The 16,830-nt window shown below is 36.7% G+C and overlaps 1 protein-coding gene across 5 annotated transcripts in view; it reads left to right on the top strand.

Moving 5' to 3' along the window:
* THUMPD2 (THUMP domain 2 tRNA and snRNA guanosine methyltransferase) overlaps positions 1-16,830 on the top strand; it is a 56,420-nt gene that overhangs the window by 30,254 nt on the left and 9,336 nt on the right. For 4 of the 5 annotated variants that reach the window (XM_071208787.1, XM_004480198.4, XM_071208786.1 and 1 more), the window contains 3 exons: positions 8,160-8,231; positions 8,694-8,808; positions 15,239-15,347. In XM_071208787.1, coding sequence (XP_071064888.1) covers positions 8,160-8,231; positions 8,694-8,808; positions 15,239-15,347 — 296 coding nt within the window. The remainder of the gene's footprint in view (positions 1-8,159; positions 8,232-8,693; positions 8,809-15,238; positions 15,348-16,830) is intronic. The other variant, XM_004480199.5, reaches the window with a different exon arrangement.

The following is a 16,830-nucleotide window of genomic DNA, read 5'->3' as shown; positions in this document are numbered from 1 at the left end:
CATATTCTGTCTGTGGATAATGCTGAGTTAAAAGGCCTTTTACTTTTTATTGCTTGTTGACTTACAATCAGAAAATGTGACCGGTAAAACCTCTACTTCTTAAAATTTTATTACATTTTTCTGCAACCAATTTCTTTTTTTAAAGATTTATTTTTTATTTATTTCTCTCCCCTCCACCCTGTTCCCCATTGTCTGCTCTCTGTGTCTACTCACTGTGTGTTCTGCTGTGTCCGCTTGTATTCTTCTCAGTAGCACCAGGAATCTGTGTCTCTTTTTGTTGTGCCATCTTGCTGCATCAGCTCTCCATGTGTGCAGTGCCACTCCTGGGCAGGCTGCCCTTTTTTTCTCGTGTTGGGCAGCTCTCCTTACGGGGTGCACTCCTTGCGCGTGGGGATGCCCTACACAGGGGACACCCCAGTGTGGCACGGCACTCCTTGCACACATCAGCATTGCACGTGGGCCAGCTTACTACACAGGTCAGGAGGCCCTGGGTTTGAACCCTGGACCTCCTGTGTGGTAGGCAGATGCTCCATCAGTTGAGCCAAATCTGCTTCCCTGCAACAAAGTTCTTATTCAATTTTTATAAATATTCCATGGACAGAAGAACACAATTATATTTTCTAGTTAAAAGATGTTCTTTCTGTCATCATTTAACTATTTTGCTACATATCTGTTTCTCAAAAAAATATTTCAAAATCTTACATTCTTATATTCTTTAAGTCTTACATTTTTATTAGGTGTTTCCTTATTTAACCGCAACATGGTTTGTTACATGTGTGTGTGACTGCTACTGCTTCATTGGGGATTGTACCACCTCATAACGTGAAGTACTCTTTGTTCTGTTTAGTGAGTTTAAACTTTAATTCCACCATGTCTTTTAATATTTTAACTCCTTTTTTTTTGTTTGCTTAGTATTTCTTTGCTCCTACTTCATTTTCAACTTTTATTGCTTTGCAAGAAAAACACATAGCTCTGTTATTTTTCATACTACTCTGAGCCTGTGTCTTTCAATGAGAGACTTCAGTGTTATGTCAGACACACTTGACTGTATTCCTCACCCCTTTTGCTTTCTTCTTTCCCCATTTGAGGTCTCTGCTCTGGTTTATTTGATCAGATGTGATATTGAATCGTATACTGTCTGAATGCTTCTGCATCCTCAGATTTCTTCCTTTCATCTTGACAAAGGTGTGCTGTATTGACTGAGTATAAGATTCTTGATTTGCAGTCCTTTTCTCTTAGAGGTCTGTAGATGTTATTCCATTATCTTTAAGCTTCCAGTGTTAAAGATGAGCAGTCCTGTGCCAGTCTGATTTTTCTCTTTCTTCATAGATAACTCATTCTTTCTGTTTGGAAACTTATAAAATTTTTCTCTTTCCTCCTAAAGTTTAAGACCCCCAGGTATGCCTCCATATGCGCCTTTTTTCTTCAGCCAGGAATGTGATGAATATAACTAACTGCCTGGGTTCTAACTGTGACTCCACCACTACCAGCTGGGAAACCTCAGGCAATAAATCAACATCTCTGTGCCTCTCCTTATTTGCATACTAAAAATAATAATAGTATCCCTAGGGTCTTTTGGGAATCAAAGGAATTAACACTTAAAAAGTGATCAGAACAGTGCCTGGCATATAGAAAGTATAAGTCTTAGCAGCTGCTGCCGCCACCACCGTTATTTATTCACCTCACAGACTCTTTCTTCCATTATTTATTTAACTCTTATTATTCCAACTGTTTAGTGAATTTAACCTTAAACTACTTTTCTACTCCTGAAATTTCTGTTATGAACATGTTAAGCTCCCTGATCTACCCTCAAAGGCTCTTATCCTTTCTCACATGTTTTCTATCTCTTTATATTTTGGCTCTGCATTTTTTTAAATAAAGATACCCAGACATTTATTGAAAATTGTGGTGGTACAGATATTTTCTGGAATATATTGTCTTTTTTTTCTTAACTTTTTGACTCTTTCAAATTTACAGGACAGTTTACAAAAAATACAAGCCCCATCCATTGAACTCCAGCATACCTCTATCCCCCAGATTCCCGTATCTACTTTTTTCCGTGTTTGCTGAATTATTCTATCTATCCATCTACCTGTGATTTAGTTTGATAGGCTGCCAAAATGCAATATACCAGAAATGGGGTGACTTTTACAATGGGGATTTATTATCTTACAAGCTTACAGTGTTGAGGCTGAGAAAAATGTCCAACTCAAGTCCTCATCAGGTGATGCTTTTTCTCTGAAGACCGGCTGACCAGCTGCCCGTGCTTCTGGACTCCTCTATCACATCGCAAGGCATGTGGTGGCGTCTGTTAGTCTCCCTTCTAGTCTGGGAAGCTGCTGGCTTCCCTGGCTTTTTCTCTCAGCTTCTCTGACTTTCTGTCTGTATTCATCCCATTTATAAAGGACTCCAATAAGAGGATTGAGACCCACCCTGGGTCTTACCTTAAAGTAACCTAATCAAAAGGCCCTAGTTACAATACAAATGAACCACTTTAAAACATGATATTCTGGGGTACATACAGTCTCAATCTGCCATGGCCTATTTATCAATCCATTTGCTGACCACTTCGATGTAGGTTGTGTATATCATGCTTCTTGAACTTACTACTGTCGTGCACATTTCCTAAGAACAAGGATATTCACTTATGTGACTTTCTTAAGTGCACTTACCAAGTTCAAGAAATTTAACATTGATACAAATCTTACTGTTTATATTCCAGTTTTCCATATATCCCAATAATGTCCCTTTGGACCATTTATTTGAGTCTTTGGTATGTCCCAGGTCTGATCCTCCTCACTGATGGTTTTTAAGGCTCCCATCTTCTCTTTTGCCTGGGCCTTTGCTTCCTCTTTCTTTGTATGTTTTGTAATCTTTTTTTGAAACCTGGGCATTTTGATATTTTGATGTGCTTTCACTGGAATTTAGGCTCTGAGTCATCTGTTCCTTAACGTTATGTCCAGCTATTATTATAACAGAGTGTTCCTTGAAAGCTGGGTGCTAACAAAAAGGGAAAAAAGGTAGGTGGGGACACCTTTCCCAGTCTGTTCAGATGACCAGTGTAATGCTGTCCTGGGCTTATCCATTCAGTCAGTTTAGAGAATAGCTCCAGGCCAAGGTGTAGGGCCCTCCCTGATCCTTTCTGTGTAAGTCTTGTCTGGGGCATGTGAGTGTGGTCCTAGGAATTCCCTTGTTTACACAGACACATATGCCCCCTCTACTTAGGAAATAGTTCCCTCAGGGTCCCAGGCACTGCACTTTATATTTTATAGTCAGCAATCCCTTGCCCCAGGCAGCCGCTTGACTGCTTTCCCAGCATTCAGTAGGAGAGTTCTGAGAACTGCCTTCTACACTTGGGCTAATTCTGGCACAGCAAGTCCCTCAGACTCCCACCAAACAGATTGGGCGGGATCTACATGCTCCCGGTATGTGCACGGGGTTACCGGGCTCGCTCCTGAACCAGAATCAGGGAACCGGCACCGGTAATGTGGGCGCCGCACCACGCTAGTGAGGGGTGGGATTGGGGCCAGCAAATCTTACTGCTTTTAAATAGATTTTTTCTTGACTCGGCACTTGATGCTGTTACTGCAGTCTTAACTATATTCTGGAACTTTAAGCTGTTTCTGCCAGTTCTTGCTGGTTATTCAAAGCTTCTCTGGGGGGACAGAGCCCTGAAACATCTCACTCTGCCATCTTGGCTCTGCATTTTGAGTTTTTCTTCAACTTTATTTTCCAAGTTATAAGAATCACAGAGATATGCTCTACTTTAAATCATTTTTCAAAATTTTTTGTTTAAAAGTCATGTGCTCTTAGCTTGAGAAAGTTTCTGAAAGTTTCTGAATTATTTGAATGATATGAATATCTCTAGAAGTCCTTACCTCTTTCATTGAGATACTTATCTATCTCCTAGCAATGTTTTTCTTTAGGTTTCTGTTCTGATTCTTCTGCCTATCTGTACTTCTGGATACTCTCAGCACCCCTCTCCTGTTTGATGAGCCATTCTATTTTCTTTGCTGGCTGGGGGCTCAAGTGTGGTTAGTGAAGTATTTTAAATGATAGAATCATATAAATGGTAATGAGCAAATGGATCTCTGTCACCCCCAGACTTAGGTATAAGAAAAATCTGTCAGCCCCTGCTGAGATGCCTGGAGGAAACTTGTTTATTTCTTGGGCTCTCTATATGTCCACAGATTTCTGAAGATCAGCTTCTTCCCTGGACCTATCAGTTCTCCCCTCTGAGTTCCAGTGCTGTTCTCCCAGCCCATGGGAAGGGGGCCCCACACCAGTTATTTCTTCTGGGACCCCTACAGAACCCAGAGCCTCTCAGCTCTAGTTGAGCATCACTTGGCTCAGGTGAAGTAAATAGCTTGAGGTTGGGAGTAGAGAAGAGGGGAGCTCTATTCAGGTTCCCATGTCCCCAGAATCCATAGTTTTCTTTTTTACATTTAAATCATTAATCCATCTGGAATTTCTTTTAGAATAAGGAGAAAGATGTGGTTACAATTTATTTTTTTACAAGCTGCCAGTGATTTTACCCCAGTTTACACATAGTTCAACATCAGATAGGCCAGCACCATGCAAATGAAATTTGAGGGATGTTAGTTATTGTTCATGTTTACTATAAACTCTTTGCCTTCCTACTTATCATAATAAGTAAGGATAAAAATCACACTATATAAATCTTAATTGGTGTTAAAAAGCATATAGAAATAATTGCCTTTTTCTGCAAGTGTATACAAATGTCATGGCTAGAAAAATCCTATGTTAAATAAAGATACTTAAGGTCAGTACCACTGCACTGAACACAGATCAATGCATTGAACACAGTGCATTGAACACAGGAAGAACATAGAATTTGGTACATTTTAAGCTCTTAATAAAAATTAGAGCTAAATTGCCATTTAGACCATTGTTCCTAGTGATATTCCTCCTTCATGGGGGTTATGATATTGGGGGAATTCATATTATATTCTCCTTAGAACTTTGTGCCAAGGGCAAGTCCCTTTCCTGAAGAACATTTTGTTTCCTTCATTAGGCACCACGCAGCCCTGACTGAAGCCTGACTGTCCACTCAGGACTCTGCTTCTTCTCTAGCCATATCAAGTGATGGATGTTTTTCCCTCACACTTCACGTATTTCTCAGCCTGGAGGTGGGGTAGGTGTCCTGCTTGCTTTTCATTGCCCCTTTGGAATCAACTTCCCTTCTGCCAAAACCTCTTGGGGCCTTTGAAGCACTTGCCATCAGGGTGTCCCAGGCTCTGCAGATCTCCCTGTTATCCCTTGAAGATAAGGGATAACATAAGTAAGTTATCCAATAAGTAAGCCATTATTCCTGCGATTCTCTGTGATCACACTTTCCACTCAGTAACCTCGTCTCAGTGCTGTGGCTTCTCTACCTCTAGACCCTGTCATTCTGATAAGGGCAACCCTTGAAATCTCAGTTCCAAGAATCCTGCTCTTACCCCTCATCTTATTTCCTCTTCATGTCCTCTAGGACTGTAACATAACCCTCTGACCCCAGAGGACCACCAGTCATTGACTACTCTCCATTACTTGATGAGACCAGTCAGCCCTCCTTTACAGCTTAGATTTTATGTTCTATCATAAACCATTCCCTTACCTACACTTTTAAGTCTCCTACTTATTTCACTTAATTATTAGAAACAGAAGAGAACTTTAACATGCTCTTGTAACCACATCTACCAATCTATCTGAATCTGTGGCCCCATTTTTTTCTGCCTTACCATCATTACAATAAAGGAGACTGACCTTGTTCCACTCCATGACCAGCTCCAATATTCGCATACTGGTTTCCATTCCTTCTTGCCTACTGAAGGATTTTTCTCTTTCCTGCATCATTCCTACCAGCATATACACCTGCTGTGATAGCATCAAAATTTTTAAAAATTAAATAAAAACCTCTTGAACTCACATCCTCCTTCAACTCCTACCTCCTTTCTCTGCCTCCCTTTATGGCAAAACTCTGTGTTTTCTGTCTCTCCTTCCTCTCATCTATTTTTCCCTCATACCCATTTCCATCAGGCTTTCATCACAACAGCACTCCATTGAAGTGCTCTTGTTGGTATCACCAGTCTACCCAGGTCTAGTAGGTAGTCCTTAGTTCTCATCTTACATAACCTCTTACAACTTTGACACAGTGCTAACACTCCTTAAAACAGTGTTTTCACTATTTGCGGGGACCACCATTCTCCCTAGGTTCCCCTTTCTCGTTATGTGCTGTGTTTTAGTATCCATTGCTGGATCTTCATTTTTCAAGCAACTGTACTTGGAGAGCACCAGGGTCCAACCCATAGTCTTCTCTTTTTTAACTTGTCTTGCTTCCTGAATGACATTTCCAGTTCCAGTGCTTTGAATACCATTTTAAACTTCCTAACACTGATGCTACATTTTTATTTGTAGCCTCAATCTCTTCCCTGAACTCCAAGCACAAAAATCAAACAACTCACTTGACATCCATACACAAACATCTAAATCGCATCTCAAATTTCACATGTCCAGAACTGTACTCTTAATTGCCTCCCTCACAGCATCTCTTCCCCAACTTTTCCCATCTCAGTATCAGGCAACTCCAGGCAACTCTGTTCTTCTAGGTTGCTCAGGTCATAAACTACGTCATCCCAGACTGTTATCTTTCTTTCACATTTCACATCCTTCAACACATCCTGTTGGCTCCATCTTCAAAATATATCCAGAATCCAATAATCCTCTCCACCTCCACCAATACCACTCCAATTCAAGCCACCATCATCTCTTGCCTGGATATCCTAACTGGCCTCCCTATTAACACTCTTACCCTTCTGTGGTCTGTCCTCCCCAGAGCAGCTTGAGAGATCTTTTTGAAATGTAATGTCATGTTACTTCTCTGCTCAAAACCCTCCAGTAGTTTCCCGTTTCCTTCAGAATAGAATCCTGTATTCTCCCAAAATCCAAGTACTAACCAGGCCTGACCCTGCTTAGCTTCCGAGATCAGATAACATTGGGCACATTCAGGGTGATATGGCCATAAACAGAATCCAGAATTCTCTTAGTACCTACATTTTAAAAAATGATATGATCCCCAGAGTAGGAGTAATTCATTTTCCTCCAAATTTCCTTTTTTCTTCCCAGGTACAGTACAGTTACACTTCCCTGGACCCTTGAAATTGTGTGTGGCCATGTGTCTGGCAAGCTTTAGCCAGTCAGCTGTTGGTGGCTCTTCTGGTGGCAGCTTTAAGAGCGAGTGCACAGTTAGCTGTGCTTTCCCTCTGCCACAGTGATGGCAGCGCTCTAGATAGTGGCAACTTGATCCTTTTGGGTTCAGAGTGAGGAACAGAAGTTCCAGATGCACAGACAGGCAGTGTGGTATGTTGTTACTGTTTGGGGTTATTTTTAAATTAGTTTTTTTATACACACTCCATATCCACACTCTTTCTGCCATCCCCCATTTCCACTGGTAACCTCTAATCTACCTTCTAGCTCTATGAATTTACTATTTCTAGACATCTAAGTGACATCATACAATATTTGTCCTTATATGTCTTGCTTATTTCATGGAGCATGGCATTTTCAAGGTTCTTCCATGTTGCATCATGTCTTAGAACTTCGTTCTTTCCTAGGGCCAAATAATATTCCAGTGTGCATGTATACATCACTTTTGTTTATCAATTTCTCTGTTGATGAACACTTAGGTTGTCTTTGGCTTTTGACTACTATGAAGATACTACTATGAAACAGTGTCTGTTTGAGACCTGTTTTTACTTTGAGTTTATACCTAAAAGTAGAAGTACTCAGTCATATGGTATTTCTGCATTAAACTTTTTGGAGGAACCACCATGTTGCTACATGTTGCTCTAAACCTCTAAGGTTTGGAAGTTACTGCATGCAGCATAACCTAGCCCACATTGGTGGACTCACGCAGGGTCCTCCCTGTTATTACAGCCACATTAGCCCTCCCACTCACTGTGAGGCGACGCTGCTCCTTGCTAGTCTTCAAGACTGCCGTAACTATGCCTGCCTCAGGGCTTTTAACTACCCGAAATGCCAAATAAGTGTAAAAGGAAACTTCATTCTTGAAATATTAACACCTCAAGTTTCAGGCTTCTTTTATAAAACCATTATGGCAGATTTAATAATACCTCCATCAATATATCTGTTTCTAGGCTGGTGCATTTGTTTTAGATCCAATGTGTGGATTTGGAACAATACTTTTGGAAGCTGCTAAAGAATGGCCAGTAAGTTCTAAAGTTATTGAAGCTGTGAGTCTGTGTGTCCTCTTAACAGTTATTTACAAGTAGATTGTCTACTGGAGATTATTATTTTTAATTATATGCGTTGCTCTTTACTGTAGTCAAAATAAATAATGGTTAATTACATTACTATGTTATTTCTTTAAATACTGTGATAAATTTAGAAAATTGTGAGAGAATTCCAGTAATTAGGTACAGTCTAAATTATAAAGATCCCCAAACTCTTCAGGCATTTGTAATTGTAATGTAAAATACTAACATTTAAAAATTTTAAGAAAACGTTTATTTTTTTTGGTTAATATCACTTTAAGGGAATACTTTGTTTGGTTTTAGCCTAAATTAGCCATTCATTTTCATCATTTGAGAAAATGTAAGTGAATTTTCTTAACTACGTAAAATACCTAACAGTTTTATTTATATTTAAAATACGACTTTCTTTCCTCATAGGATGCGTATTATGTGGGTGCTGACGTCAGTGACTCGCAGCTACTGGGTGCATGTGACAACCTGAAAGCTGCAGGCCTAAAGGATAAAATTGAGTTACTTAAAGTCTCTGTTATAGGTAAGATATTAAAAATGCAAAATTGTGGAAAATGAAAATGTGTAAATATAGAATCAATATAACGACACTTTCTGTAAGTAAAAGTTTAATTACTTTTACCTTGTTATGTATCTGTGGGACTCACATTCATTTTACCTTTAGTATTTATAAATTATTAATAATAATTATTATAATTTTACCTTTAGTAAACCAAAATAAAATAGTATTGTAATTTCATATATATAATTTCAAATGATTCATTATTGGGGAGCAGCACTTACATAGTTTTCTAAGCATTTTGGTATAAGCATACCTTTTTAAGATGTGTAAATACATCTGAACCATTTTTCATATAACCATGGATCACTTAATATGTGAATAAAATAAATAGAATAATATAGTAATATTAGAAACCTGAATTTCTTTCAGATAACTATATGAAATGTTCTGAATTACTTTCTCTCCCCTCTACCCCACATTGAACAATGCTCTTGTACCATAAAAGAGAAGGGTAGCTAACTGTCCTGGGTTGCTAAACCAGGTCTTTGATTCTAAATCCAGGGAAGGACAGGGAAGGTCACCCTGAGAGGGAAAACATTATCCCTTATTTACTGATGGGGAATTGGCAGTGACAGATGTGACTAGGAATCAAGTCTGAGTCCAATCAAACTAATATTTCCCCAAGATTCACTGCATTTAGATTTTTATATACCCTCCTACCCCCGAAAAAAAAAAAAAAATTCCCAGCTGAGAAAATTATACTCTTTTAGCATTGAAGAGGTAGTAGGTAGGTCCTGGTATTAAACCTATAATCCAGGAAACAAAATATTGTTTAAAATACCTTTTATTTGTTGTGGTGGAAAAGTAGGAAAAATTAGTTTCTACTTCAGAGGGGACATTCTAGCCAGAGCAGAGTGTGGACTTCCTTCCTTAAGAAGTCTTACCTTTAAGAGCTCTTATCACAAACACCATTTAGACTGATGAGACCCACAAATCCCTTCCTCAGCCTCTGACAAGCTTGAGGACCGCACCCCTTTCAACTCTAGTGATTAGGACATGCATAGAATTAGAGTCCCACAGACCTGAGTATAAATCCTGGCTCCACCTCTGCTTATTCATTGTGCGACCTTCAGGGAAATACTGACTCTGTGGGTATTTTCTCATCAACAATACAATGATAATAATACCTATTTCATAGGATTATAGTCACACTTTTTATCTTACATAATCATATAAAGTACAGTGTCTAACATGGCATGAATTAAAGACCTCTGTAGGCATCAAACCTGTCTAGGAAGATGGTAATTCTTTCAATCATAATTTGTGTTTCTGCAAAATCATGGTCTTCATTCTCCTTTGAGTACTTTAATACCTTTATTTTTTCTACTTTTTAAAGTAACATTTACTTTATTCTGTAACTCTACTAGTATAAAAGGAGACAGTGATTTAACATGCAGAAACTTAAGCCTTAATCACGATAACTTGGAATCAAATGAGCATTGTTATAAGCTGTCTTTAGACAAAACAATTAGTCATTAGTTAGGCATTTTTTTTTAAACTACAGATATTCTTGGTATAAGATGGAGAGCTGTTAAATACACAGATTTGAGCAAAAAAAAAAAACATTTGTGATTTAATTAAAACAACATTCTAGACTGATAAATGGGAATGATTTTGCTCCTATTTAGACATTCTATGGCCTTCCCTCATCACTTCAGTGAAAGATTTTATGATAATAGCCATGCGTTATTCTCAACTGTCATTTTAGCCCTTGTAAGAGTATAGTTTGTTGTTTTGTTTTTTCAGGATAACTATAGGCTTTCTATAAGGTGGTGACTGCATTTTATTTCATGCCAGTGTATGTTTTCCTCTAATACTGTCCAGCCCCTGGGTGTTCCAGCCAGATGTCTTACAGCCAAGGCCTTATTCTACTAGATTCACGAAGCTGCCAGGCTGCCCATTGAGAAATGTGGGAAATGATAAATGTAGGAAATAAGATGCTAAGCTTACAATGGAGAGTTGTCAGTGCTCTTGCCACAATGACGTACTCTCTGTATGCTATAAATCCTTCTTCATTGTTTGGTAATACTTCTTTATTACAAAAACTCAGCAATAGTAAGTTTTTTAAAGTGCATACTTTTTCATTACTAAATTTCAGTTTCTCAAGAAAGCAAATGAACACATAACTTGCATTAAATGTTTTTTAATGTTTACCATCCATTCTGAGTGCCATGGTGATACCACTGACCAAATGAAAACTGGAGGATATAAATCTGTTTATAGAAGGATCTAGCATTAACTTTAAAACTTGATGGTTATTTTAAGAAGACTGAGCCCAAAGACATCTATTTATCACTTGCAACTGAAGAAAATGCATTTAAATCATTTGTGAAGCATGACCTTTCATTTAGATCAAATGTCTAGCCTTTAAACTGTGCTCACTTTGAAGCAATAGCTGTTAAAGTGTTGGCTCCATTAGCACTAGACCTTCGCAGACAGTTAAATGTTGCCAGTTTTTTTGTTACTGTCATCAGCCTTCAAGAAGAAAAACAAAGTTAAGTCAATTCCAGCAATGGTTCAGCTTTTTTTTTTTCCCAAGGCTTGAAAGTTTAGGAAGTTTTATTCTGTCAAAAATGAAACATCTTTCATGATTATAAATGCTATTTTAAATTCAGTTTAAAAGTTCAGCATTGCATGTATACCTGTTTATGCATTGATTTGGGGAACCATATCCATGGTAAAAGAATAATAATATTCTTATTAAAGAAGCCTTTAGAGCAGAAATGTACTTGAAATTTGGTGTGGTACCCACAAAATTCATAGTTATATCCAAACAAGCTGTGATGTTCTATCAATTGAAATAGAAACTTAAGATATCAAAATAATCAAGATTTATTTTAAATGTACATAGTAACTGAACTGCAAAATATTTGTGCTGAAGATGGTTGTATGCAAAAAGTCACTTTGGTGTGGTAGAGCAGGCATTCTCTCTTCGCTTACCCATTTGTCAGTTGGGTTTTAAAATGTTTATAAATCAGCCATAGTGTACTACAGTAGTGCTAAAAACTTTTGTAAACAAGTTGCATAATTGTAGTTGCATTTTGTTCAGAATCCACTGGAAATCTGTAATCAATGAATACAGCAAATGTACCACAAATATTGTAGCTTCTAAAATTTTTGGTGAATTGCAGATATTACAAACAAAACTTGCAAGAAGACAACATTGAAATATATCCATAAAAACACCAAAGGAAGAACTTAAACTAAAATGGTGAGAGCTCTATAACATACAAGATTTGATTCTGAAATTCTGTAAATACACTCTGGGATACCTTATGAGAAGAAGCTTGTGGTTGCTCTCTTCATTTTAATTGGATAAGTGTATATTCTATAATGGAATGAAATTGAGAAAGCCTTTGATTTTCAAGCATCTACATCTTTTTAAAAAATTGAAAGAATAGAGGCAACTTAAATTGAGTTTGTATTGTGAAAATATTTGTTCAAAATACTATGAGTGGAGAGACTAAGAACTGGAGATCTAAAACAGTTATACTTTCCATATGAAAGAAATAGAATTGAATCAAAAGATTAAACCTTGAACATTGCAGGCAGTTTTATGAAAAAATTAATTAAAAAATTTAAAGGATTTCACTTTTAAAAAGTGTTTAAATTCAACTATTTATAGGTCCACCATAATAAACCAATTTATTGAACAATAGATCTTACAAAAAGTATAAAATTTTATTTTTCACCCCCTTATTCTCAGAGGTATACTTGTTTGTGCTATAAATTATTTGAATACCCAATCCAGGTGCCAAGCTACATTTTGTATATTTAAGACTAATTAAAATAGACTAATGGATTAAGGTGGCAGATTAAAATTTCATTAAAGAATTCTCCTGCATTTATTAAATGAAAAAAGAAGAGTAAAAATAGAAGAAAAAATTCAGCTGCATCCAAACAAGGAAAGGGCAAAATATGGCACCAAAAAAAGAAACAGTTATAGATCAATAGCCAACAGAATAATGGTTGTTTACAAGGCTCTGATGCAAAGTGTGACCAAGAATATTATGCCCAGATAAGCTGTCATTTTAGTATGGAAACATTTTCAAATCTTACTCTTTTGTCTGATTATAATACATGAAAAGATCTTGAAGGCTCTTGAGCATCTAACAGAAGAAAACATATGAGGGCTGTAATCCTGAAATTGAATCAGTTCTTACCCATTTTTCTCCTGGAAAGAAGTAGGAATAGGGCAGTTCTTTTGTTCAAGACTTTTGTTTAAGACTAAGATATATTTTCAGGTTCTTGAATCATCCTGTAGAGGCAAAAAAGATGATTTTTACTTGTTTTGAACTATGTATTTCTATTTCAGAATCTTAGCTCCTTACTTACAAGCAAACTGTTCACAGGCAGCTCAAAGTGTTTAATAATTGAAAAGATTAAAAAAAAAAAGATTTTACTGTATGCTCTCTTTTGCATTAAGTGCTCATGGTTTTAGGAGCTTTTGCATCAGAAACTCTGAAGGTGGGGCCAACAATCTTTTAAAAATCCGTTCATTTGATTCTGATGTAAAGCTAAAGTAGGTCCAGGGTGGGGTTGAACCCTTGCAGTTCTAAAACATTCCCAGGTGAAACTGACACTGCTTACTGGGACCATGCTTTGAGAACCACTGATAGAGGAAAGGAGAGTGGGGAAAAACCCACCTGGAAGTAGTTGCCCTGCCTTGTCCTTTGAGAAACTGTGAGAAGGAAGTGCTATAGTCTTTGGAGCTTCTTGGAAGGATTCAGACTCCCTGATTCTCTACCTGAGTAGGCATTAGAGAGGACATTGTAAATAGTTACCACAGTAATAGCTAGCATGTATTGAATGTTAACTAGATGCCAGGCATGCTTTCTATATTACTTCATTTACTAACTTTATATCTGAGGTGTAGGTACTATTATCCCATTATACAAATGAGGAAACTGAAACAGCAATTTCCCAAAGTGCCAAAGCTAGTAAGTGGCAGAACCAAACTCAGGCTGTCAGACACCAGAACCTGCCATCTACAACATCAACAAGAGCTCAGATTATTTTATGCTCTTTGGGAAGATGATACTCATGAGTTTTTTGGATTTTTTAAAAAATTATTCTCTTCTGCCTCCAACTACTAAAATTAGTTAAGCAGTAAAGAATACAATATAAAGTAAGAAAGCTGCAGTTAAAAATGAAGACTGACCAGAAGAAAAGAATTATCAGCAGATTGAGAAAATTTGACACTAAGTTGCCTAGCCCCTAATTGATGTTGGTTTGTACTTTCATTATTGTAAAGTACAAAAAAGACTTGAGATTAAACTCAAGAGTAAATTTCCTGCATGGGTCCTCATATGTGTAAAGTATTTGATAAGCATAATTGTCTTCATTTCCTATTCAGTGTCTACAATAGTGAAAGCTTAGAAATAGTATTCAAATGGATGTGTCCAATATGAACACCCCAAAACTAAGTGCATAAATTTAAAACATCTTGGAAAAAAGAATTTCTGCCTATATTTAAGATATTCTTCTGATACTTATTTCCTAATCTACTCTGCTTTCTTCTGTTCTTCTCAGGTTAGAACTAGGAGAAATCTAGCAAGTGGTTGTTAGACTTCACTTTCTCAAATGACAAAGGATATTTTTTGTTTTATTTTAAATTTTCTGCCAACAAATGTATACACTATTCGGTGGTTCTTGGTATACTAAAGAATCTTTAAATTATATTACATTTATACAGAATTAGATATTATTCATAGTGAAAATTGGGACATCTTCTACCTAATGAATATCTAACTTAAACAAGGTAAGAATTGAAATAAGTAAAATGAAGTGTAATCAGAAAACATGGATGTTAAGATTGTGTTTTTTACCTTACAATAATCTAGTTTTTGAGAAGAAAATGTTAAGAAATTTACATGTAATAAACATATTTAATTTTATTGATGATATTCAATGTATTGATTATTTGGTCTTATACTTGAATAAAAGTCCTTAACTTTTTCAAGTCCCTTTTAAAAATGTAATGAAAGCTGTGGATTCTGTACCTTAAAAACAAATAGATATACATACATGCAGAGTTATATATAACTATGAAAAAGGAAACAAAGTTATAGAAAATAATTTAGTAAAAGGTTTTATAGAAAACTTAATATCTTTCTGGATATGGCAACTTTCTAGTCATGTAATAAGTTTAGAATTCTTCCATCATTTTATCATACCTGGAAAAGAACATTTTCAAAGAAGAGAACACAGTAATTGTACCATTTAAATCTTGAGGGATTCTGAAAGCATTTCAGAATCCTGTAATTCCTTAGAATCTATTAGCAATCCTAAAGTTTATTTATTATACAACAATAATTCTCTGTACTTCAATTTTCACATTAAATTCTGATACCTATAACTCTAACAGTTTTCTCTGATTTCCGTGTTTCAGAATTGCCATTGCCTTCAGAAAGTGTTGATATTATTATTTCTGACATTCCATTTGGGAAAAAGTTCAAGTTAGGAAAGGATATCACAAACATTCTACAGGAAATGGAAAGGTAAGTTATTGAATTTATTTCCATAACTTTGAGTTATTTGGGCATTTAACCAAAATATATCATAACTCTTCAGCTAAGGTTTGATTGAGTAGTTTCCCAGAGTTTTTTTTATCTTAACTTTTTAAAGGTTTCAGATAAGAATTTCGTATTTGAGAGATATTATGCTACAAATTTTCTTCAGAAAAAAATTTTATTGCTGTCTGGAATTTGAATACCTACTATGTCTCAGTCACTGCTCTAGGTTATTTATTTCTGGTCCTCACAAAAAACTTGCCTGGTGTGTGTTTTCCCCTACACATTATAGATAAGGAAACTGAGGCCCAGAGATGTTAACTCCCTCAAAATCACACAGCTACCAAACAATAAAATAATTCACATAAGGAACATTCAGTAGTAAAAAGCGGATAGTGCCTTCATTGTAGTTTGTGAAAATACAGAAGTGTTATCCATGTTTTGATCTAGGGAGATAATTCAGTGAAAGTATTTCGTTGAGATGTTCAACCAGCGAGAGCTGGATATATATCTGTTTCTAACTTTCTCAATTGATAAAGGAGAGAAACTAGAATGCATAGAAGAATGAATGGATATGAATAAGTGGTCACTTCATATTAAATTGTCTCTGGGCACTTGACAGAGCAAAAGTCTACTATATAAAAATTGAAAAAATGAGCTATGTGTTTTGGATAGAGAAAATGCAGTGTCAAGGCTCACCTTCTTTAAGGAAAATTAAAGGTTAACATGAATTCTAAACCAAATAAGCCATCTCACGTCCAACTTGTGACCTGGGTGCTCCGCACTTCCTTTTGGTTTATCTTATTTCTAAGCACCTTCTCCTGTTAACCAGTTGCCTAGTTCTTCATACATTACATGAGCTCTCTCTCTCTGAGCAGTGCCTAGAAGTCAGACCTTTTCCAAACACCCATACTCCCTTCTGCTGCCATCACAATCCTCTTGAAAAAACTTTGCATTTCTTACTTCATACTAAAATCATTTTGGAAGCTTTTTAAAAACACTGATGCCTATTCTCCACCCCTCTATGACCCCCAGCTCTGATTTAATTCATCTGGCCTAGGACATAGGTGTCCCTGTTGTGCAACCAGGATAACTACAACTATCAAACGTAACTAAATAATTCACCAGCTATATTAATAAACTAACTCATGGTAAGGTACTAATATGTGTGAACAATGATTTGCATTTAACCTGGAACTTTCCAGAGAGATAATGGCTTAACCTACATTTAAAACTAATGGGACCGAGTTTAGAATTCTCCACACATTAGTGGAAGGCAGTATCTTAAGTAGACCTTCCAGCACTGGTAAAATTATGTGAGCATGAAAGATTACAGCAAGATGGCAGCAGAGAAGGAGCTCCTAGAATCAGCTCCTGCCACAGGGCAGTTAGTAAACACACAGAGCTATCTGAGCTAACTGAAGCACCTGTTGGGGGCTTCTGGCGGCCAGAAGGGCATCCTGCAACATCC

This window comes from Dasypus novemcinctus, chromosome 17 (genome assembly GCF_030445035.2).
Source record: "Dasypus novemcinctus isolate mDasNov1 chromosome 17, mDasNov1.1.hap2, whole genome shotgun sequence".
Lineage (NCBI taxonomy): Eukaryota > Metazoa > Chordata > Mammalia > Cingulata > Dasypodidae > Dasypus > Dasypus novemcinctus.
Note: the sequence above shows the minus strand (reverse complement) of the source record. Positions and strands in the feature narration are given on the sequence as shown.